A 21,028-nucleotide genomic window follows, 5' to 3' on the forward strand; every position below is an offset into this window, starting at 1 on the left:
TAGGGAATCTACAGAATCACTGCCCCACTCTCTCTCTCTGGAGGACAATTCCCTGACTTTCTCAGAACAGCCCATTTTCATGGTTCCATGACAGAGCACATGAGCTAAGCAAGTCCCTTGAATCATGAACTGGTAGATGTAAAGGACTTTTAGGGATCATTTAGTTCCATTCTTCTAGGTCAAGACATCAAGAGCGAGGGATTTGTGCTAGGTCTCACAATAAATCAACCAACCAATAAATAACATTTTATTGAATGGTTCATTTGTGTCCCACAAATACACTGAAGAGGAGGGAGAATCCAAGGGAAAAATAAAATTGCCACTGCCTTTAAGTAGCTTGCATTCCAATATGTGTACTTTTAAGTATGTTGTTGTCAAAATAAATACAAACTCTATACTCAGTTGTGTGGGGAAGGAGAGCTTGACTCGATGAGTAGGGGGAAGGAGAAAAGGGGACTGTGAAAAAGGATGCTGGAAAGGATTCCCAGGAAGCAAGTTTAGAGCTGGAGCTAAAAGGCCTCTCTTTGGGCTTCTACCCAGAACCCTTCTTATTAAACTGGAACTCTTTTCACTCAATTTTATTTTTATGGGGTACATGGTCAGATTAGGGCACAGCTTGGGACTATTTTTCATGTCTTTTGTAGAAAGAGAGACCAGATGATTACTCCTTTCCTCCTTTTCTGACATTTTTCAATGTCTTAGAAATTTTCCTTTTCATTTTGAAGCTCCAGACCTGGCTCCTGTGTCATCACACAGTATTATCCAGATCTTTGGAAATCATACCCAGATTTGTCCTAATTTTTTTTTTGGGGGGGGTGGTAGAGATAATTTTTACCATTCAATCTATCAGGAATCAATATTACCAATCAATACTATCAGGAATTTGTGTCCATCCTTTAGGGAATAATTCCGATGCTACCTCTTCCAGGTAGCTTTCCCAGGAATTAATCCTCTTGGTAGTGATTTGGGTGATGGTTCTGGGTGCCTAATAGGATAGAATGTAGGAAGTACCATTTTAGGGCAGGTGGCAGGGGGAGGAGGTGGCAGAGGAAATATAATAGATTTAGTTGAATAAATTATTTATATATTTTGTTTTTTGTTTTCACATCACTGACATTTCCAACCCTCCCCCCACCCCATTTCCCATACAACAAGCCACTGCTTGTAACAAAGTACAATAGGAAGGAGTTAAAAAACAAGCAATTCAACGAAACTAACTGAGTCAGATTGAATCTGAGAATACATGCAACGTTCAGCACCCATAATTTCCCACCTTTACACAGAAGAGAGGGTAATGCATTCTGTCATATTTTCTCCAGGGACAGGCTTGGTCACTATGCAGTCACTGTTCATGGTTCTCTCCTCCCCGGACCTTAAGTATTCCTATCTGCATAATTCTTCTCATATTTCTCTGCTTCATATTTATCATTTTCTTTGGGACAGTAATATTTCATTCCATTTACCCTCCACAATTTATTCATCCTCTGTCCAATTTAGGAGGATCTAATTTGTTCCCAGTTACTGATGATCACAGAAAAGAGCTAAAATAAATATTTTGGTGTATGTGGGAACTGCTTTCTGTGACTTCCTGAATGTAGACGACTAATAGTGGAGTTTTTGCAGCAGAGAGCATGGGCATTTGAAAGGAAAGAAGATAGGAAAATATAGAAGTGTTGATATTGTTGGGTCGAAGAGCAAGAATCCCTTGTCTAAAATTCAGCCACAATGATATGGCTTACATCTAGTCCAGGCACACAAAGCCTGGTCCCTTTCCTTTCTCATCATCCCATCAAAGGGATCTAGATGCTTCTCCCATCAGCCCTTACTCTTTTCACTCTTCTAATGACCGGTCTCCCAGCTTTCCCCCTTGAAAGCTGCCTGTGAACCCTACATTAATGACTAAAACTGGTTAGACTGAAAGCATCTTTAGGGCCTGTGATAGGCAGCAAGGTTCAGAAGATAGGGCACTGGATCCGGAGGAAGACCTGGATTCAAATTGGACTTTCTAGCTGGGTGTCTTGGGTTCCTCATTTGTAACATGAGGACTCAGTGACCTCTAAGTTCCTTTTTGCTCTACTGTCTAGGACTTGGTGATTTTCCCTTTCCAAGGTTGTGAATAAAGCTTCTTCTGGGGCACGATCTTGTCATAAACATCTGCGTCAGTGACTTCCAGAGCCTGAGGATGGAAAGAGGAGGTGTCAGGGGTGTCCAAGGCTTCTCAGTCCTGTTTTGGACCTTTTGCACTTCAAAATTCTGCCTTTCCTACTGTATCTCCGAGGAAATTCCCTCAGTGACTACTGCCTCCTTGCCTTGGATCATCCTCCCATCCTTAAAGTCTGTTCACCATCCCTTCACAAGATCCATCCCTCTTCTCCCATCCATGAATCCTGTCTAGAACCTATATTTTGTGAAAGGACCCAGGACAACTTGCCTTCATTCCCCTCCTGACTCTATTCCTGACCTTCAGGACTTAAAAACCATGTTCTCTTATTGGGCTCCTTCACTCCTTCCCACCCCTCATCCTTCTCTCCCTGCCTGTCTCCCTTCCTTATTTTCAGCCGAGTGTAAGTTTCTTGAGGGCAGGAATGATGGGAAGGGGGAGTAAGAAAGTGGAGGGTGGGCAGCTCATATTTGTATCCTTACTGCTTAGGGCCTGGCACAGTAAGTGCTAAATCATTGCTTATTTCTTTCCTTCCAAGGAGGAAGGTGGAAATGGAAAGGGGTTCTTTTCCCATGAATTTCCTTCCTTCCATCCTGCTCCTGTTCTTGGGCCCCATAATTAACCACATTCCCTCTTCTCTTTCAGTCCCCAGGGGAGGTCTAGCCCCTTACGTGTCTATGTACCTGATAGATATTCTCAGATGTGTCAGCAGAGGAGAAAGAGGAGTTCTGGATCTGTAGATGGGAAAGAATAGCCTGGTCAGAGACAAAAAGGACATCAGAGGTTGAAAGGATATTAGAACCTGGAACTTTAAGAGCTGGGAGGGAACTTAGAACAGAGAATGTCAGAGCTGGGAAGGGCTTTAGAATAGGGAAAATTTAGAGTAGGGAGAATAGGGAAAGTCAGAGCTGGAAGGGAATTTAGAACCGGGTATGTCAGAGCTAGGAGGGACCTTAGAACAGAGAATGTCAGGATTGGGAGGGGCCTTAGAATGGAGAAGGTCAGACCAGAGAGGGCCTTAGTACCTGGAAGGTCAGAGCTGGGAGAGGCCTTAGACCAGGGAAGTCAGAGTCCAGGGGACCTCAGAACAGGGAATGTCAGAGCTGGGAGGGACCTTAGAATACAGAAGATGAGAGCTGGGGAGGTTCTTAGGGCAGAGTGTCATATCTGGGAGGGCCTTTACAATATGCAATAGCAGAGCTGGGAGGGCATTTGAAACAGGAAATGTCAGAACTTAGAACATGAGAACACAGATTATCAGAGATGGAATGGGTCTTACTAAATCCATCCCTCAGTCAGGCCAGGCCATAGGCATTCATGAATCACTTTCTATGTGCCAATCACGGTCCTAGGCATTATGGATACAAGAACAAAAACTAACAGTCGCTGATCTCAAGAAAGTTACAGTCTAGATATTGAGAAGTTAAGGAGAAGAAGGTATCAACAAAGTTGTTATGTTGCGATTCAAGCTGAGCCTGAAAGGGAAATAAGGGTGAGGAGAGGAAGTACATTTGGAGGATGGGGCAGTCAGTACAAAGGTCTGGAGGCAGGAGATGGAATATCCAATGGAGAGTAATAAAGTCATGTGGGGGAACTGGCGGTTGTATGAAAGAGGGAAATATGGAATAGGGCAGAAAAAGTCGCTTGGAGTCTGTGTGAAGGGTTTTAGAGGAAAAACAGTATTTAAACTGATCTCTGGTTTTAATTTGGTATCTTAGAAGACTCCCTTCTAAGCTCAGCTTTAGCATCAACTTTTACAGAAAGACGTTCTGGGGCCTCTTCCCACCAGCACCCTGCAGCTACTTGAGATAATAGTGAGTCATCAAAACTGCTTGAGTAGGAGGTTATGTGGTCAAGGACAATCAGTTTTGGTCTCTGTATGGAAGATTGATTAGACACAAAAGAGACAAGGCAAGGAGGCCGATTAGAAGGCTGTTGTAAACTACCCGAGCCAGAGAGGATGAGAATCTGAATGAGTGTGGTAGCTGGCCCGCTGGGGAGGAGAGACATAGGAGGGATTTTGTGGGGGCAGGAATGACAAAATTTAGTCACTGATTATGTTGGATAATTGAGAATGAGATGATAGAGACATTGGGGCGGAGAACGTGAGAGCTGGGAGGATGGTGGAGCCCTTGAAAGTAATAAGAAAGTTAGGAAAATCAGAGAGTTTGGAAGGAAAGATAATGAAGTCTGTTTTGGTTATGTAGAGATTCGTACAGGGCATCCAGTTTGAGATGTTCAAGAGTAGGGTTAATGAGAGAGAGAGAGAGAGAGAGAGAGAGAGAGAGAGAGAGAGACACAGAGGCAGAGAGAAACAGAGAGAGATAGACATACATACAGAGAAAGACACACACACACACACACAGACAGAGAGACAGACAGACAGACAGAGACAGAGAGGCAGAGAGAAACAGAGAGAGATAGACATACATACAAAGACACACACACACACACGCACACACATACACACACAAACAGAGACAGAGAAAGAGAGAGGGAGAATTTGTTGTTCATTCTTCTTTTTCAAAAAGAAGGTGATGTCTTGATTTGTGTGTGAATTGGGCATGAGAAAAGCAGAGCTACACAAAGAAGTCAGCCTTATTCTCTCCTCTGGAGCCATCAGAATCCAGTGGCAAGACAAAGGTCAAGATACTGGTGATGGCCCTGGAGATCTTCATTGAGATGATAATTAAGCTTAGAGCTGAGAGAGACCTTAAGATACCAGACTATTATTAGGACATAGAATGTCAGAATTGGGAAGGGCTTAGAATACAGATTGTCACGGCCAGATGGGGTCTTAGAAATCACTTACCTCCAAGGAGGAGTGGGAATTCCCGTTTTGCCAAAGCATCTCATCCCACTTATCCTTCACATGAAGCCTAAATTTCCCTCTCTATAACTTCCCCTATGACTACCACTTATGTGCCATGATATATTCTTACCTTTGGGACCAAATGGGTTAAGATGAATTCCATTTCCATATTCTAGGCCTTCAGTTACTCAAAGATGGTTCCCATATCTATTCCTCCCAAACAAAGTCTTTTCTTCTTCAGGCTGGTTGTCACAAACTCTTTTCATTGGTCTATTCAAATGGCATGAACTTGGGTCCCATGAACTATCTGATGATCATTGGATGCCTTATAGCTCATCAGCATTCTCCAATGATTATCCCACTCAAGCTTTCAGAGCCTGAAAATGCCTTCCAGTTCCGGACGAAGGACCCCCTTCCCACCCCCTGATTGTTGTTGTTGTTTGGTCATTTTTATTCAGGCCAGACTCTAACTAACTCCTGTTTTGGGGTTTTCTTGGCAACATATTGAAATGGTTTGCCATTTCTTTCTCCAGCTCATTTTACAGATAAGGAAGCTGAGACAAACAGGGAACAGTGACTTGGCCAGGGTCACACAATTAGGAAGTGTCTGAGGCTATATCTGAACTCAGGTTTTCCTGATTCAAGGCCTCACAGTCTTCCCATTATACCATTTAGCTGTCCCCACCCCTGAAATCCCTGAATATAGTATTTGAAGGACACTGTCTGTTCCTACCTGTGGGAAGTGAATGTTATTCACATACAGGGTGCAATCTTCACCTGGAGGGAGGGAAAACCAGACAGAAGACCTTGTTGGTATATTGTTTTAGCCAGAATGCTATGAAAGAATGACTACACAGCACTAACTAGTGGCGCAATGAATAGGGGACTAGACTTGGGGTCAGGAAAATCTATGTTCAAATCTAGTCTTGGACACTTCCTGACTGTCTAACCCTGAGTAAGTCCCTTAACCTTCCTCTGCCTCAATTTCCTCAACTGTAAAATGGGGATAATAATGGCACTCTCTCCCAGACTGAAGACCAAATGATACAATTGTAATATACTTAGTATGGTGTTCGGCATATCATTGGTGCTTGAGAAATGCTTGTTTCATGTATAACACATACAAAATCATCTGTCTTTTCAATTAAGATGGGAGGCAGAAGAGAAGGGAGAGAATTTTAACTCAAAAATTTAAAAACAAATGTTAAAAAGTGTTTACATGTAATTAGGGAAAAATAAAAAGCTAAAAGTAAAAAAAAGGAAATACTTAATTTTCTTTCTTCTTTCTTCCCCTCCCTTCCCCATAGCTAGCTATAACAATATCTATAAGATTCCAGAGTGGTCCTCCAGCAAGGTTCCTATGTCCATAGTTCTAGAAATCTCTAGTTTTAGAGGCTGTGGTCTGAGATTCCATAATGGCCCCTTCCTGAGCACCTCCTCTTAGCTCGAAGTCCTCATTCAAGAGAAAATATAGAAAAAAAAATATATATACTCCCTGAGGGCAAGAAGTGGGTCAATTTGATCATAAAGTTCTATTCCAACGAATGTCTCATCATGGCATGGAAGGAATCCTAAGATCTCCATGGCTGTGTCTATTAGAAGAGGCTTTTCAATACAGTTCCAAAAAATTTTGTTTCTGATTTTTGTTCATTAAACATTTCCAAAGAAACTATAATGAGATAATGACCATTTTTGTTGGTTAGTTACAGAAGATGTGAAGATAAAGAAATTCTATTAAGAACTTAATGAAACCTTAGTATTAAATCAATATCCACTTTTTCAATTCAGACTTCAATGCCAAAAGCAGGATGAGGAAGGAAAGATGGTTCAGGAATAAGAAATAAAGAAACTTTACCTACATTTCAAGAAGAGAATTGTGAGGTGCTAGATATGACAAGCACCAAATATTACAAAATTGGAAAGTGATTATAAGGTAGCAGAAAAGGAAATTATTGGTTACCAGTGTGGTCAGTGAACAGCCAGATTTTAAGTATGTTAGAGATAAAAATCAAAAGCAAGTTAAAATAGAAAGTAAAAATTGGAAGACACGGTATGCAATGGAGGCAACTCTGGTCTTACCTTTTTAATCAACTGTTAATACTGAAATACAGGAAATAGATTAAAATAACCCTAATATCAATATCAACAGAACATTGCCATTTTCTGATGGAATTTAAACAATGAAATTGCTACAATGAAGAGGCTAAAGGAACCTTGAAACCTTGGTAGCAAACACTTGCCAGATGGAAAGTTAAGACAATGAAGTCCTCAGAAAAAAAGTAGGGTTCGATGAAAAAATGATCTGAAATGTTAGAGAAACAACTTTTGTCAAGAGAAAGAAAAAATGGAAGGAAAAAAAAGAAAAGGGGAATATTGCAGTTAGAACTCAGATGGATATTGATTGCCAGAGATGAGTAGTAGTGTTAATCAACAAAGAGTTCAATATGTGCTATCAGCCAGGAAGGTGAAAATACTTCATCCTGTTGAGTATGCATATCTTGTAAGTTTGCATGGCCATGGTGATATCCATGGAAAGGATGAAGACCATCCATGACACATAGGCAGCTAGGCTCCTATTTCCTGAGAGTGAAGTTGGGTCTGGAACTTCTCTGGGAAGAGACATCAGAGGAAGTAAAATTTGTGGCCCTTGCTCAGTCTCTGCCATGTTTTATTTTGAATGAATTTAGTTGAATGTGAAGAGATATAGACCAAGAAAAAGGGGAGTGATCCCTGGAAACAGTGACTTAATTCCCCAGAGGACATCTTACTGTTGAGAGAGATATAAGTTAGAGAAAAGTAAGGAAGTCCTGGAATGGATTATAAGGATTCTAACTAAGAAAAGAGAAACCAGTTGATGAGATCCAAGGAAGACTCCTCCATGGCCATGAGAGTATTTAGTGTAATCAGATTCTTTTGATTCAAGATGGTGGCAGGAAGTGTGAGACTTAAATTCACTGTGCTCCCTGGAAGGGGTTTCTGACCCATATTGCTTGTTCTAGCCAGTATAGGCACTCATTGTACATATGAGACTGAAGCCCAGAGAACTGAAGTGTTTTGTCAAAGGTCACACAGTCACTAAATGAGAACTGTTTTGGGGGAGAGGTATTTTTAGTGGCGTGAGGTTGAGAACGTAAGTTTTCCTTGTGTTGACCTACAGTCAAAAAATATGCTAAAGACCCTCAGAGATTGTTTAGTCTAATCATGTAATTTTCCATTTGATCTAATTGAGTCCTAAGGAAGGCTGACTTGCCCAAAGTCACACTGTGGCAGTGTGCCATTTCCTTATTTGTTCTGGGGTACTATGCTGTCTGTTGGGGGCCATACTTACCTTCTTTCTGGACTGAACAAATCTTCCCTCCTCGATTTAGATCTCCTAGCATGTCTTGAGAGGCCCTGAAACAGCAAGATAGGAGAGTCATAACTAGTCATTTTCCCTGGAGTCCCCTGGTTTGGGGGTAAGTAAAAGGGAGGTCCCTCGATACCTGGCATTGGGAGGGTCCAATAGTTATGGGGAGAGGATGTTAGCAGCCATTCCTTGAGACTCTGATTTGTGCCTTCAACAATCTGCTGGCCATATCTTCTTGGATTAAGGTCCCAATGGCCCCTGAGCCTCCACAGGTCACGCTAAAACTCATTATTTCCTCCTTCCTTCCTTCCTTCCTTCCTTCCTCCCTCCCTCCCTCCCTCCCTAGCTTTCCCTCCCTTCCCCTTCCTTCCTTCCTTCCTCCCTCCTTCTCTCCCTTTCTCCCTTTTCCTACTTTCCTACCTTCCTACCTTCCTACCTTCCTTCCTTCCTTCCTTCCTTCCTTCCCCTGCAGTCACTTACACCATTCTTTCCACCCCCATGCCTCATTGCTATGTTAGTGAATCTTGATTCCTTTGTTTTGAGGGAAAGGGTGGAGCTGGGAAAATAGTGGAGTCTCCTTTTCCTGTCCCCTCCTTTGAGGAATTTAGAGACTTTTTAAAAGGTGCTCAAGTGTGGAAGAGGAAAGGGGAAATGAAAAATCTAGAGAGGAGGAGAAAGAGACATAGAAGAGGGGAGAAGCAAAAATTTTGGGAAAGAAATGAAGCCAGGACATAGAAGCTGCTATATTGGTCTGGAAGTGCTGGTGTAGGCTCCAATTTTTACTAGGGAGGCTGAAATTTTTTTTTTGTTGTTGTTGTTGTTGTTGTTGTCTCTTTTTTTTGTGTTGGTTTTTAGCACTGTCCAGCACCAATATGGAAAACCCTTGGGGAATAAGTGCCTGCAGGCTGCTTAAGGAAGTGTAGATTGACCCAGGTTGGAATAGGAATCAGTTGAAGCTCTCCATATTAGGCCATGAGTGGAGGTAGTACTTCTAGCCTGGGTGAGGGCTAGTCCTGGGTAATCTCCTCCAATTTGAGGAGATTTTGGAAAGAGGGGAAACTGAGGAAATTTTATCTTACCGTCCAGCCTTCCTGAAGCACAGGATATAGACAGCAGTTACAACCAGAGCCACCTCAGTCACAACTCCAACAAAGATGCCAGCTTCAATAATTCCTCTGGAACGAAAAGCTGCTGAGAAGAGGGGTGGGGAAAGTAAATAAACATTTGTTAAGTACCTACTATGCATTAAACATTGTGCTAAATACTTTTGCAAAGAGCAAATTTAATCATAGCAACCCTGGTATGCCATCACCCTTACAAGTGAAGAAACTGAGGCAGAAAGCTTAAGTGACTTGTCCAGGCTCATATAGCTAGTAAGCATCAGGTCTACTTGACTCCAGGACCAGTGATCTATCTACTTCTCCAACTGAGAAAGAAGAACAAAGGAGCCTTCAAACCTTTTCTTAGGTGTGGGTGTGGGAAATTGGGAGAGCACCCCCCCAAAAAAAAAAAAAAAAAACTTCCTCTGCAAAGCAGATTTGATCCACACACCTTACATACTGACTCACTTGGTAGAGTTTTATCGTTAGTATCTAGAGACCATTCAGGGATACCCGAGTGTTGGGCAGCACATCAGATGAAACATGCCTGATGCTAACTCATTGGCTTCCCCCAAATTGGTCTCTCTCCTTATCCTCCTCTTCTATTTTTTTTATCCCTAATTCTTGAAATAGAATTTTCTCTGAGTGTATCTGACCTGTCCCTCCACTCCCACATTCAATCAGTGTCTAGGATGTTACCGCTAGTCTCATCAGTACTTGTGTGGATTCTGTTGCCTTTTCTCTGCTTCTACCATAGGTCTTCATCTCTTCTTCAGGAGCAGGATTTCCTGCTTCTGGCTCTTGGTTCTCTCCAATTCCTTCTTCCTATCATCTCCTAAATAATCTTCCCAAATCCTTTATGGGACCAGTTGACTTCTCTGTCTCCAAATCCTTCAATGGCTCCCATGTCTACAGAGTAAATGACAAAACTCCAGAATTTGGCATTTAAGGTCCTTCACAATTTGACTTCTACCAATCCGTCTGATCCTTTCCATGTTCCATCGGTTCAATTGTTCTACAATTTCATTATCATATAATTTGTCTCTATGTTTTGCTTAATCTGATTAATCCATTTCCATGCCTAAAATAGTTCTCTCTCTTTCCTCCACTTTCTTGAAAGGCCTGAACTCTGCTGGACACCTCTTTTAGGAAGTCTTTCTTGGCTCTCCAACCCTCCCCCATTGAATTGAATTGAAGGTGCTATTGGAGGAACAGAAACCACTCATCAGCTGAGACCCTTGGACTTCCTAGAGCTTTTCTCCTAACAATCCTGTGAAAGGAAGAATGACAGGTCTAATAGCCCACGTTACCGAGGGTGAAGTGAAGGGCAGGGGGATGATGTCATTAGCTTGTTGCATGTTAAAGCTGGGATTTGGCTCCAGATCTGGAACTTTCCCACTACATTATATAGGCTAATCTAGCAAGAAGTTAGGCTTTGAACCCGGGTGAGCTCATTCCTCTTTTTCTTGGCAATGGTCCCAGTCATTTGGCTGCTTCTGGTCTTTTCTCTGCTAATTATCTACAATTTATTGACTAGAGCTGTCTGTACATATTTGTTTGCATGTCATCTCTCCTATATTATAGGAGAACTGTAAGTTCTTTTAGGGCAGGGACAATTTTTTGCCTCTTTTTGTATCCCTAGTGGTTAGCACGGTGCCTGGCACACAGTAGGTACTCAACAAATGCTTATTGATTGATGAGAACCCCATTGCTATTTCTCAAATTCAGCTTCTCTTTTGGGCTTTCTCATTGTCCTCCCTTTTCCTGGGCCTCAGGAAGGAATCTGGAGTCTAAGCTTCTTTCCCTCCCCTTTTTCCTGTTCTTCCTTACAATGTTGCATACTGTGCCAAGTGCTCAAGAGGTGCCCAGTCAGGGCTTGTAAATGATAACCTAGAACACCCCGCAATGCCATGTCCTAGCTGGGGCTTGCTCTGGAACCTTTCTAGTCAGTTAATTGTGGCGACAGCTGCTTCTCAAAATGAGGAAGCAAGTGTTGGGACACCTGTAGCTACTGGGGGAATCCTTCTCCCTACATTGCAGATTTCAGAATCTCGGTAAGCTTATCTTTAGGTGGCTTCTGTGGGATCTTCTGCTTCTAAGTTTCCATGGCTCTGGGTCTGAGAAATTATCTAGTCTGAATCCCATCAATAGTAACCCCTTCTTCATTTTCTTTTTTTCCCCTTCTTCATTTTCCCTGACAAATCACCAGCTAGCATTTTCTTGAATATCTCCAGGAATGGGGAGCTCACCACTCCCTGACAGATGGAGTTCATTGTTGTGGTTCTTATTTGAGGCCCAGATAAGTTTCTCTGGAACCGCATAACTTAATAAGCTATAAATTTGTTGCTTCCTCTCGCTGAGACTCAGCTGCTCCCCTCTTTTATAAGCCTGGGCTCTTCCTGGCTGTTTTCTTTCCTGAAAGTTGGAGTCAGCCCGATCCATAACTCTGGTCCCAAACTCGCCTCCTCACCCCAAACACCTACGTCTTCATCCCTCCTTGTCCTGAGATCTGGCTCTTCCCCCACAAACTGGGGATGAGGCTGGATCTGGCTGATCCCAGGTTCCAGGCAGCCCTGGGGGACAAAACCCCACTAAGCTAGGATGGCAAGAGAGAATCCCCCAAGAAATACTTTTCTTCTCTGTGGTCTATGACATAGCCCACAAAGGGCAACTTATAGAGCCCCAGATCTAACAGAATGGGAGGGGTCAGTTCAGTGACCCATCCTGGACAAGGCGAGCTGGGAAGAGGAAGACAATTGATTACTTCCCAAGTACTGACTGCCCCTTGGCTATGTCACTTACTGCCTATATCCCTCAGGGCAATTTCCTCACCCTCCCTGGGCCTCAGTTTCCCCTTCTGTAGAATTATCTGGGTGACTCAAGTAGATAAAGCACTGGGCCTGAGATCAAGAAGACCTGATTTCAAATCTAGACTTAGACACTTATTAGCTATGTGACCCTTTACAAGTCATTTCACTTGCTTGCCTCAGTTTCCTTATCTGTAAAAAGGGGATCATACCAGTACCTACCTTCCAGTGTTCAAATGAAATAATAATTATAGAGTACATGGCATATAGTACCTGGTACAACCTAGGCACTCTATGAATGTTAGTTATTATTATCTCTAAGGTCCCTCCTACCTCTAACTTAGTGATTCTGTTGGACTCTATAATCCAGCCAGGACTCAAGCATCCCCAGACTGCCTGTCCCAAGTTTTCTCTGAGGACCAAGAAGGTCAGGGAAGCCTGTGTTCAGTTTGGGTGGCTCCTATCTCCCTAAAACAGAAGCGACTTGTTAGTGTCGAAGTTTATTTCACTTTGGATGGCATGTGGGGGGACAGCTCCTGAGTCACTTCTCACTGTCCCAAAGTAGAATCCTTAGGTCTGCTTCATACTTCCAGAAACTTATCCAAGGGACACCCCACACTATCTGGCCCCTGTGACTCATTTCCCAGGTACACCTCGATCTTGGGTTCTCCACCCCTGAAAACCCTCTCCCTCGATCCTGGCTTTTCCTTGTTCCTGAAGATGTCTCTTGTCCCAGATAGAGTGTGACTATTCCAGAGCCGTGGTAGCCTCGGAAGGACCGCACTTACCATACACCTCCAAATGTGTGTGAACTGTTATGACTTTATATTCTGGGTCAACAACTTGGACGATGTAGTCATCGTTGTCGTTGAGAGTAAGGTTGGGGATGAGCAGAGAGCCATTGTCAAATATTATTTCCCGGATGTTTTCCGGTGACTTTTTGGAGGTCTGGGTGTAGTACGTAAGGATTTGGTTGGAGAAATCTGTTGATTTTCGGTACCAGTTGTATCTGTAAACTTTCCCTGAGAAGCCTTGGATGGACAAGGTGACGTTGCTGCCCACCACCCCATAGGGTGGCGTTGTCACAATACTGATGGGAGCATCTGGAGCAGGTGTCGGCTGGATCCAGCAGCTGAAGATGGAGGCTGAGAGGAGAGGAAGGAGGCAGAGGTCAGCAAGGTCCTCCTAGCCTCCCCAAAGTGAGCCACCCCCAAGTTTTACCTAAGTGACAATAACTTTCACATTGGCCATATTGGGATGTGATTCAGAAAGTGACAGACAGAATATTAGAGACAACGTTGCAAGGAGTGCGGCCAAATGGACTCATAAATCACAGGAACTGGAGCTGATTGGCCCCTAGAGATAACAGAGAGTCCAATATTTTCATTTTACAGATTAGGAAACTGAGATCCAGAGATATCAGCTGATCTGGCCAATGTCCCACAGCAAATAACAGCAGCATTTGAACCCAGAGCTTCTGGCTCCTAAATCAATACCCTGTGCATATATATACCAGAGCTGGAATTTGAATCCCTATGTCCTGAGACTCTCCATGTATTCCCTTGCCTCTGTAAATGCCCTAGGCCTCATTTCAGGGCATGGCCCCCCCTGCTACTTCGGCCTCTGCCTTTGGCTCATGGAGAGATGTTTCTGGGACAGACCCCCAAAGGGTCTGGGGCTTGGGCTGATTGTGTGGCCAGAGGCTCCCAACCTCTGTCTGTCTCTCCCTTATCTCCATCCCCCATCCCCATAGAGCTGGTCTCTCACCTGTGAGCAGGAGTCCTTTACAGGGGCTGTTTCTCCTGTGGGGAGCTTGTGAGTGATGATCCATAGGTCTGTGTCACTCCTTCTGGGTAATTACCCTTGTCACTCCCAGGAATCTGCCTCCCAGTTCTGAGCCCCAGAACAGATCCCGAGGACGCCTTGATGGTTTCCAGGCTTTATCTGCTCTTGCTTGTTTTGCCTATCTCCCTCTCTTTCCCTAGAGACTCAGCCTGCTCTCTCTTTGGGGCTGAAGCTCTCTGCTCTGCAGGGATCACATGGGTCGCATAGGGCAGGGACTAGGTCTCTGACTTTCTCTTCCCCTGCCAGTAGCTGTGGCTTCCTGTTACCCCCAGTGAAGTCCTCTTCTGCTCCGATCCTACCCACTATGCATGAAGAAGGGGTTTTGCTACCCCCAGGGGCTCACTTTTGGTCATACCTGTTGCCCCAATCCTATTCCAGTCACTTCTTTCCCTTCTAGAACAGGGAAGGGCTGAAGCCTTGACGGAGCCCAGAGCCTGAGGGGAACCGCCTGTTGATCCTCCCTTCTCTCTCTCAGGCTATGTTTGGTACCGTGGCATTCCCTTAGGCACTTGGCTGTGACGTCTGGCTGAGATTCCAGTAGGGTGGAGAAATGGGTTAAAATTACTGTCTGAATATTACGGAGTGCCACACAGGGCTGCCTTTATGTATAATGGGGGGGGGGATGTTGTATATTCTCCTTCCTAGAGTGTAAGAGGGGTTGCTCTGGTGAAAAGGGAAGGCCCCCGAAGAAAAACACCAGGGAAAAAGAATAGACAGGGATGCCCATAAGCCTTTGGGCTTCTCTGGATGCTTGACCTATAAGTTTCATCCTTGGGATCCATCCTAAATTTGGAAGTGAGTGCAAAACATAACAATAATAGTATTTATATAGTGCTTTAAGATTTAACCAGCTCCTTGGAAACCTGTTCACACCCCACTAAACAGAGAAACTGAGTGCAATATTGTCCATGGTCTCCAGGGAGTCTTCAACTGCCTATCTGTCCTCTACATTACTCTCCATGGAAACAGCAGACTTATTATCAAAGAGTGTGTTATTTATTGATCTACTCAATTCAAATTTAGCCTGTGCCTTAGCTCAAGCACAGGGAAACCCTATTATTTTTCTGGTGATATGCTCTTGTTTTATGACACAGGGAAACCCCATTATCTTTTTGGTGATATGTTCTTATTTTTTTAATTTTATTTTTTTATTATAGCCTTTTATATACGGAACATATGCATGGGTAAATTTTCAACACTGACCCTTGCAAACACTTCTGTTTCATATGTTCTTGTTTTAATGGCATCTACTCTGAATGGAATCAGGTAGTGTAAAGGGAAAGATCAATAATCAATGCATTGAGTGCTACACCTTGCTTTGCTATCATTTGCCAGTTACAATCATTTTGATAGGAAAAAAAATATATAGTTCTGGTTAAAAACCAAGGGAATTGAAGCAAAGATATAATCCCAGGTGAATACCTGTTAGTTAACTTAAGCAATGTCATCAAATCCTTATAAAGTGTGGATCTTAAGTGTGTGACCATAATAATCATCCTTATATATTAATCTTTATATTAAAATGATGAAGAAAGAGAGCCCTATAAAGGGCTAAATTAAACACCGTGGAAAGTTAGGACATCGTAAAGTCAGAATATGAAGATCTGCAAAATGTAATCTTGTGCCACATATCCATCAGTTTCCAGAGGACTTTGTTGCATTGTACATGAATCAAAAGATCTATAAATAATTGTGAATTTTGTATTTTGGGATCTCAGAGAATACAGGATGAATTGCAGACCCCACCTTTGTTTCACTTAATACAGGTTGGTTTCTTTTTTTTTAAGTAGACACGATTCAATGCTGTAAAATTTTTAAAATTAGCATAATGTTGGAGACGATATAGGAAAACTGGCACACTGATACATTGTTGGTGGAACTGTGAATGGATCCAACCATTCTGGAGAGCAACTTGGAACTATGCTCAAAAGGTTATCAAACTGTGCATATCCTTTGATCCAGCAGTGTTTCTCCTGGGCTTATAGCCCAAAGAGATTTTTGTTTTTTGGCTTTTCCATTTCCTTTTAAGGTACCATTGACTTTTTTTTTTTTAAATAGCTTTTTATTTACAAGATTTATGCATGGGTAATTTTTCATCATTGACAATTGCAAAACCTTTTGTTCCAATTTTTCCCCTCCTTCCTCCCACCTCCTCTCCAAGATGGCAGGTAGACCAATACATGTTAAATATGTTAAAGTGTAAATTAAATACAACGTGAGTATACGTGTCCTTACAGTTATTTTGCTGTACAAAAAGAGTCGGACTTTGAAATAGTGTACTATTAGCCTGTGAAGGAAATCAAAAATTCAGGCAGACAGAAATAGAGAGATTGGGAATTCTATGTAGTGGTTCATAGTCATCTCCCAGAGTTCTTTCTCTGGGTGTAGCTGGTTCAATTCATTACTGCTCTATTGGAACTGATTTAGTTCATCTCATTGCTGGAGAGGGCCATATCCATCAGAATTGATCAATATATAGTATTGTTGTTGAAGTATATAATGATCTCCTCCTGGTCCTGCTCATTTTACTCAGCATCAGTTCATGTACGTCCCTCCAGGCCTCTCTGAAATCCTCCTGCTGGTCATTTCTTACAGAACAATAATATTCCATAATATTCATATACCACAATTTATTCAGCCATTCTCCAGTTGATGGGCATCCACTCAATTTCCAGTTTCTAGCCACTACAAAGAGGGCTGCCACAAACATTCGTGCACATACAGGTCCCTTTCCCTTCTTTAGTATCTCTTTGGGGAATAAGCCCAGTAGTAATACTGCTGGGTGAAAGGGTATGCACAGTTTGCTAACTTTTTGAGCATAGTTCATTCTCCAGAATGGCTGGATGTATTCACAATTCCACCAACAATGTATCAATGTCCCAGTTTTCCCATATCCCCTCTAACATTCCGCAATATCTTTCCCTGTCATTCTAGCCAGTCTGACAGGTGGGTAGTTGTATCTCAGAGTTGTCTTAATTTGCATTTCTCTGATTAAAAATGACTTGGAGCATCTTTTCATATGGCTAGAAATAGTTTCAATTTCATCTTCTGAGAATTGTCTGTTCATATCCTTTAACTATTTATCAATTGGAGAATGGCTTGATTTCTTATAAATTAGAGCCAATTCTCTATTTATTTTGGAAATGAGGCCTTTATCAGAACCTTTAACTGTAAAAATGTTTTCCCAATTTATTGCTTCCCATATAATCTTGACTGTATTAGTCCCAAAGAGATCTTAAAGGAGGGAAAGGGACCCACATGTACAAAAATATTTGTGGCAGTCCTTTTTGTAGTGGCAAGAAACTGGAAACTGGATGGATGCCCATCAGGTGGAGAATGACTGAATATATTATATTATATTATATTATATTATATTATATTATATTATAGTCCTGTAAGAAATGACTAGTAGGATGATTTCAGAAAGGCCTGGAGAGACTTACATGAATTGATGCTGAGTGAAATGAGCAGAATCAGGAAATCATTATATACCACAACAAGACTATGTGATGATCAGTTCTGATGGACATGGCCCTCTTCAACAATGAAAGGATTCAAACCAGTTCCACTTGTGCAGTGACAAAGAGAGTTATCTTCACCCACAGAGAGGACTGTGGGAGCTGAGTGTGGACCACAATATAGCATTCTTACTCTTTCTGTTGTTGTTTACTTGCATTTTGTTTTCTTTCCCAGTTTTTTCCCCTTCTTGATCCGATTTTTCTTGTGCAGCAAGATAACTGTATAACTATGTATACATATATTGGATTTAACATATATTTGAACATATTTAACATGCATAGGACTATCTGCCATCTTGGGGAGGGGGTGGGGGGAAGGAGGGGATAATTTGGAACAGAAGGTTTTGCAAGGGTCATTGTTGAAAAATTATCCATGCATATATTTTGTAAATAAAAAGCTTTAATTTAAAAAATTCCCATAAGGCTCATGAGCTAATGAACAACATTCAACATCAAGGGATAGTAGTCAAACATTTTGAGCTTGCTTCTCTTCTTAGCCAAGGGGAAATCCCCTAGACACATGTAAGCCCATGAATCCTTAGAAAAGATCGTTTGAGTCTACCCTTGAGCTAGTAAAGGACTGTAACAGCCTGGTTCCCACAGCCTATTTGACTTGCACTTCCAGTGGGAGCAAGAATCAAGTGACAAGACTGAAACTCTAGGAGACCTCAGAATCTAAGCATGTTAGCATTGGGAATGGGGTCCTCCAGCTAAATGAGCTCCACTGAGACATAAATTCAATTCTAGCTGTTTTGTCTCTGGTAAAGACCTCCAGGTAAAGACCTGGAAAAATCCTCAGCTCACTGCTAGCCAATCAGTGAATAGGCTGAGTGGTTTCGTAGGGACATCTTTGCAAAGAGAATATTATCACCACCATTACTTACCTTCTTGTCTTGACACCCTTCTATTATTGATGCATTTCTCTCCTAATTTGTCATCTCCCCTCTCTAGTAAGTTAGTTATTTAGCTCCACCACTCAGGAAATCAATCAGACAATAAGTCTTAAAATGTCTATTGTGTACCAGGCACTAGTGCCTAGATAATGGGGATACAAAAGTAAAAAAGAAAACAATTTCAGCCTCAAGGACCTGAGATTCTAAATGGAGAAGGGGATAACAAGTATATATAAAACATACATAGTATAAATCTAAAGTTGATAATGTGTACATAGATGATTTATATTGAATGATTTTGTATACATATATAAGGGTAGATGTGTATACAAAGTAGCTGAGAAGGGAGAACACTAGCAGATGTAGGAGGACTAGCAGAATATAGTGTCTGGACTGCATCATAAAAGGAGAGAGGATTTCTATGAAACAGAGACAAAAAGGTATCTCCCAGGCATGGGGAATGGCCAGTGCAAATTCATGGAGGCAGGAGATGGAGTGCCTTATGGGTGGTTGGAGAGAGGGCTGGTTGGCTAGACTTCAGAGCTATAATAAAAACTAATATTTGTATAGCACTTTAAAGTTTGCAAAGCACTTTATAAGAGGTAGGTCCTATTATCTTCATTTTACCAGTGGGGAAAGTGAGACTGAGAGAAGTGATTTACAGAAAGATAGGACCTTGGCTTTTCTTGACTTCAAATCCATCATTTCTCCATCTGGTTGTATACAAGAGGAGAAAAGGAAGTAAGAGGGAAAAGAAGTTTTATAGAGCTTTAAAAACTAGGCAGAGAATTTACACTCTTTCTGTTATTGTTTGCTTGCATTTTTGTTTTTCTTCCCAAGTTACTTTTATCTTCTTTCTAAATCTGATTTTTCTTGTGTAGGAAGACAACTGTACAAATATGTATACATATATTGGATTTAACATATGTTTTAACATATTTAACATGTATGGGACTACCTGCCATCTAGGAGAGAGGGTAGAAGGAAAGAGGCAAAAAATTGGAACAGAAGTTTTTGCAATGATCAATGTTGAAAAATTACCATGCATATGTTTTGTCGATAAAAAGCTATTTAAAAAAACTAGGCAGAGAACTCTTTATATCTTATTCTGGAAGCAATAGGAAACTATTGGAGTTGGTTGAATGGAGGGCAGTTTGGGAAGGGTATCACATGCTAAGATCTATGCTTGAGAAAAGTTTTTGGCAATAGTTGGTAGGTTGGACTGGAATGGAGAGAAACTTGAGACAGAGAGGGTAATTAGGAAGCTGTTATAATAAGATAGGTGAGAAATGATGAAGGGCTGATCTCAGGTGGGAACAACATGAATAGAGAGAAGAGGATGATATCAAAGATGCTGTGAAGGTAGAAAAAGACATGATAACTGATCAGAGATGTGGCTTGAAGTAGAGTAAGGAGTTTGGAATAGTACCCAGATTACAAAACAGAATGCTTTCTATCTCCTCCCAGTAAAATATTTTTGGTCTCCTGCAAATGCATGATTATGCATGAGCATCACTGAATATATGTCATGAACATCATAATTTAGTCTATAGCCACAAGCAACCAATCCAACTGCAAAGCATCACGTACATGGTATATACACAAGAGCACACACACACATCCATAACATTCAAAGTAAAATCACATGCAGCCAACACTGGTGTGTGCACCACACATAACACAAATCATCGGATGAATCTTGGTTTACACCGACCAGATAAATATACAGAAACATAACATGCATGTATAGAATGATGTATTACAACATGCTATTCTACCATAAAGAGCAAAGAATTCTAACACCATAATATTGTAACATGGCTTGCTCTGGCTCTACCTTCTCTGGATCACGTTTGCTATGTCTTCCTCTCAAAGTTCTCTGATACTTGAGGGGCTTGGGATGTCTCATTTGTCTGTCATCAGTTTGAGCCCCTACTGGGTATGTTCTAACAGTTTTGGTAAGTCTGGTGACTGGGACCTTAGTTTAGAAATGTCACTCATTAAACCTTTTGCTCAGGGAGAAACTGAATGACTTCTCATTCTGTGGGTCTTCCTAAAGGTACTACTAATAACTAACATTTACATGGCATTTTAAAGTTTGCAAATCATTTTTCATGTTACCTCATTTGATTCTCACAACCACCCGGGTATTATTATTATTCCCCTTTTATAGATGAAAAGACTGAGGCAAAAGCAGGTTAAGGAACTTGGGTCACATAGCTAACTAGGTGCTTGGCGCAGGATTTGAACTTAGGTCTCCCTGAGCCACCCAGTAAGATTTAATTCTTGCTTTCTTTGTTTCTGTTCTCAAGCAGTTTGCTTTCAAAATCTCTACCTTGGATGCTGGCAAATTACAAATTTAGCCACCAGGTAGTATCAAATTCAGTCTACCTTTTTTTGAGTCAGTTGGGTGGCGTTATAGAGAGTGGTCTTAGACTTGGAATCAGGAAGACTTGGCTTTGAATTCTGACTGAGACATTTGCTAGCTGTATAACCGGGGAGAAATCACCTCAATTTCTTCATTTATAAAATGTGGATAATAATAG

General features: G+C 41.8%; 1 protein-coding gene across 1 annotated transcript; it reads right to left on the reverse strand.

Moving 5' to 3' along the window:
- Nucleotides 1–263: 263 nt before the first annotated feature.
- On the reverse strand, nucleotides 264–14,290 carry LOC100930875 (carcinoembryonic antigen-related cell adhesion molecule 3). Its single transcript, XM_031963239.1, has 7 exons — nucleotides 13,994–14,290; nucleotides 13,015–13,371; nucleotides 9,399–9,507; nucleotides 8,302–8,366; nucleotides 5,707–5,750; nucleotides 2,845–2,895; nucleotides 264–2,176 (listed from the first exon to the last, which is right to left on the reverse strand). The coding sequence occupies exons 1-7, from the start codon at nucleotides 14,055–14,057 to the stop codon at nucleotides 2,081–2,083; spliced, it is 786 nt and encodes a 261-aa protein (XP_031819099.1). The 5' UTR covers nucleotides 14,058–14,290; the 3' UTR covers nucleotides 264–2,080.
- Between the last annotated feature and the right edge of the window lie 6,738 nt (nucleotides 14,291–21,028).

This window comes from Sarcophilus harrisii, chromosome 3 (genome assembly GCF_902635505.1).
Source record: "Sarcophilus harrisii chromosome 3, mSarHar1.11, whole genome shotgun sequence".
Taxonomy (NCBI): Eukaryota; Metazoa; Chordata; class Mammalia; order Dasyuromorphia; family Dasyuridae; genus Sarcophilus; species Sarcophilus harrisii.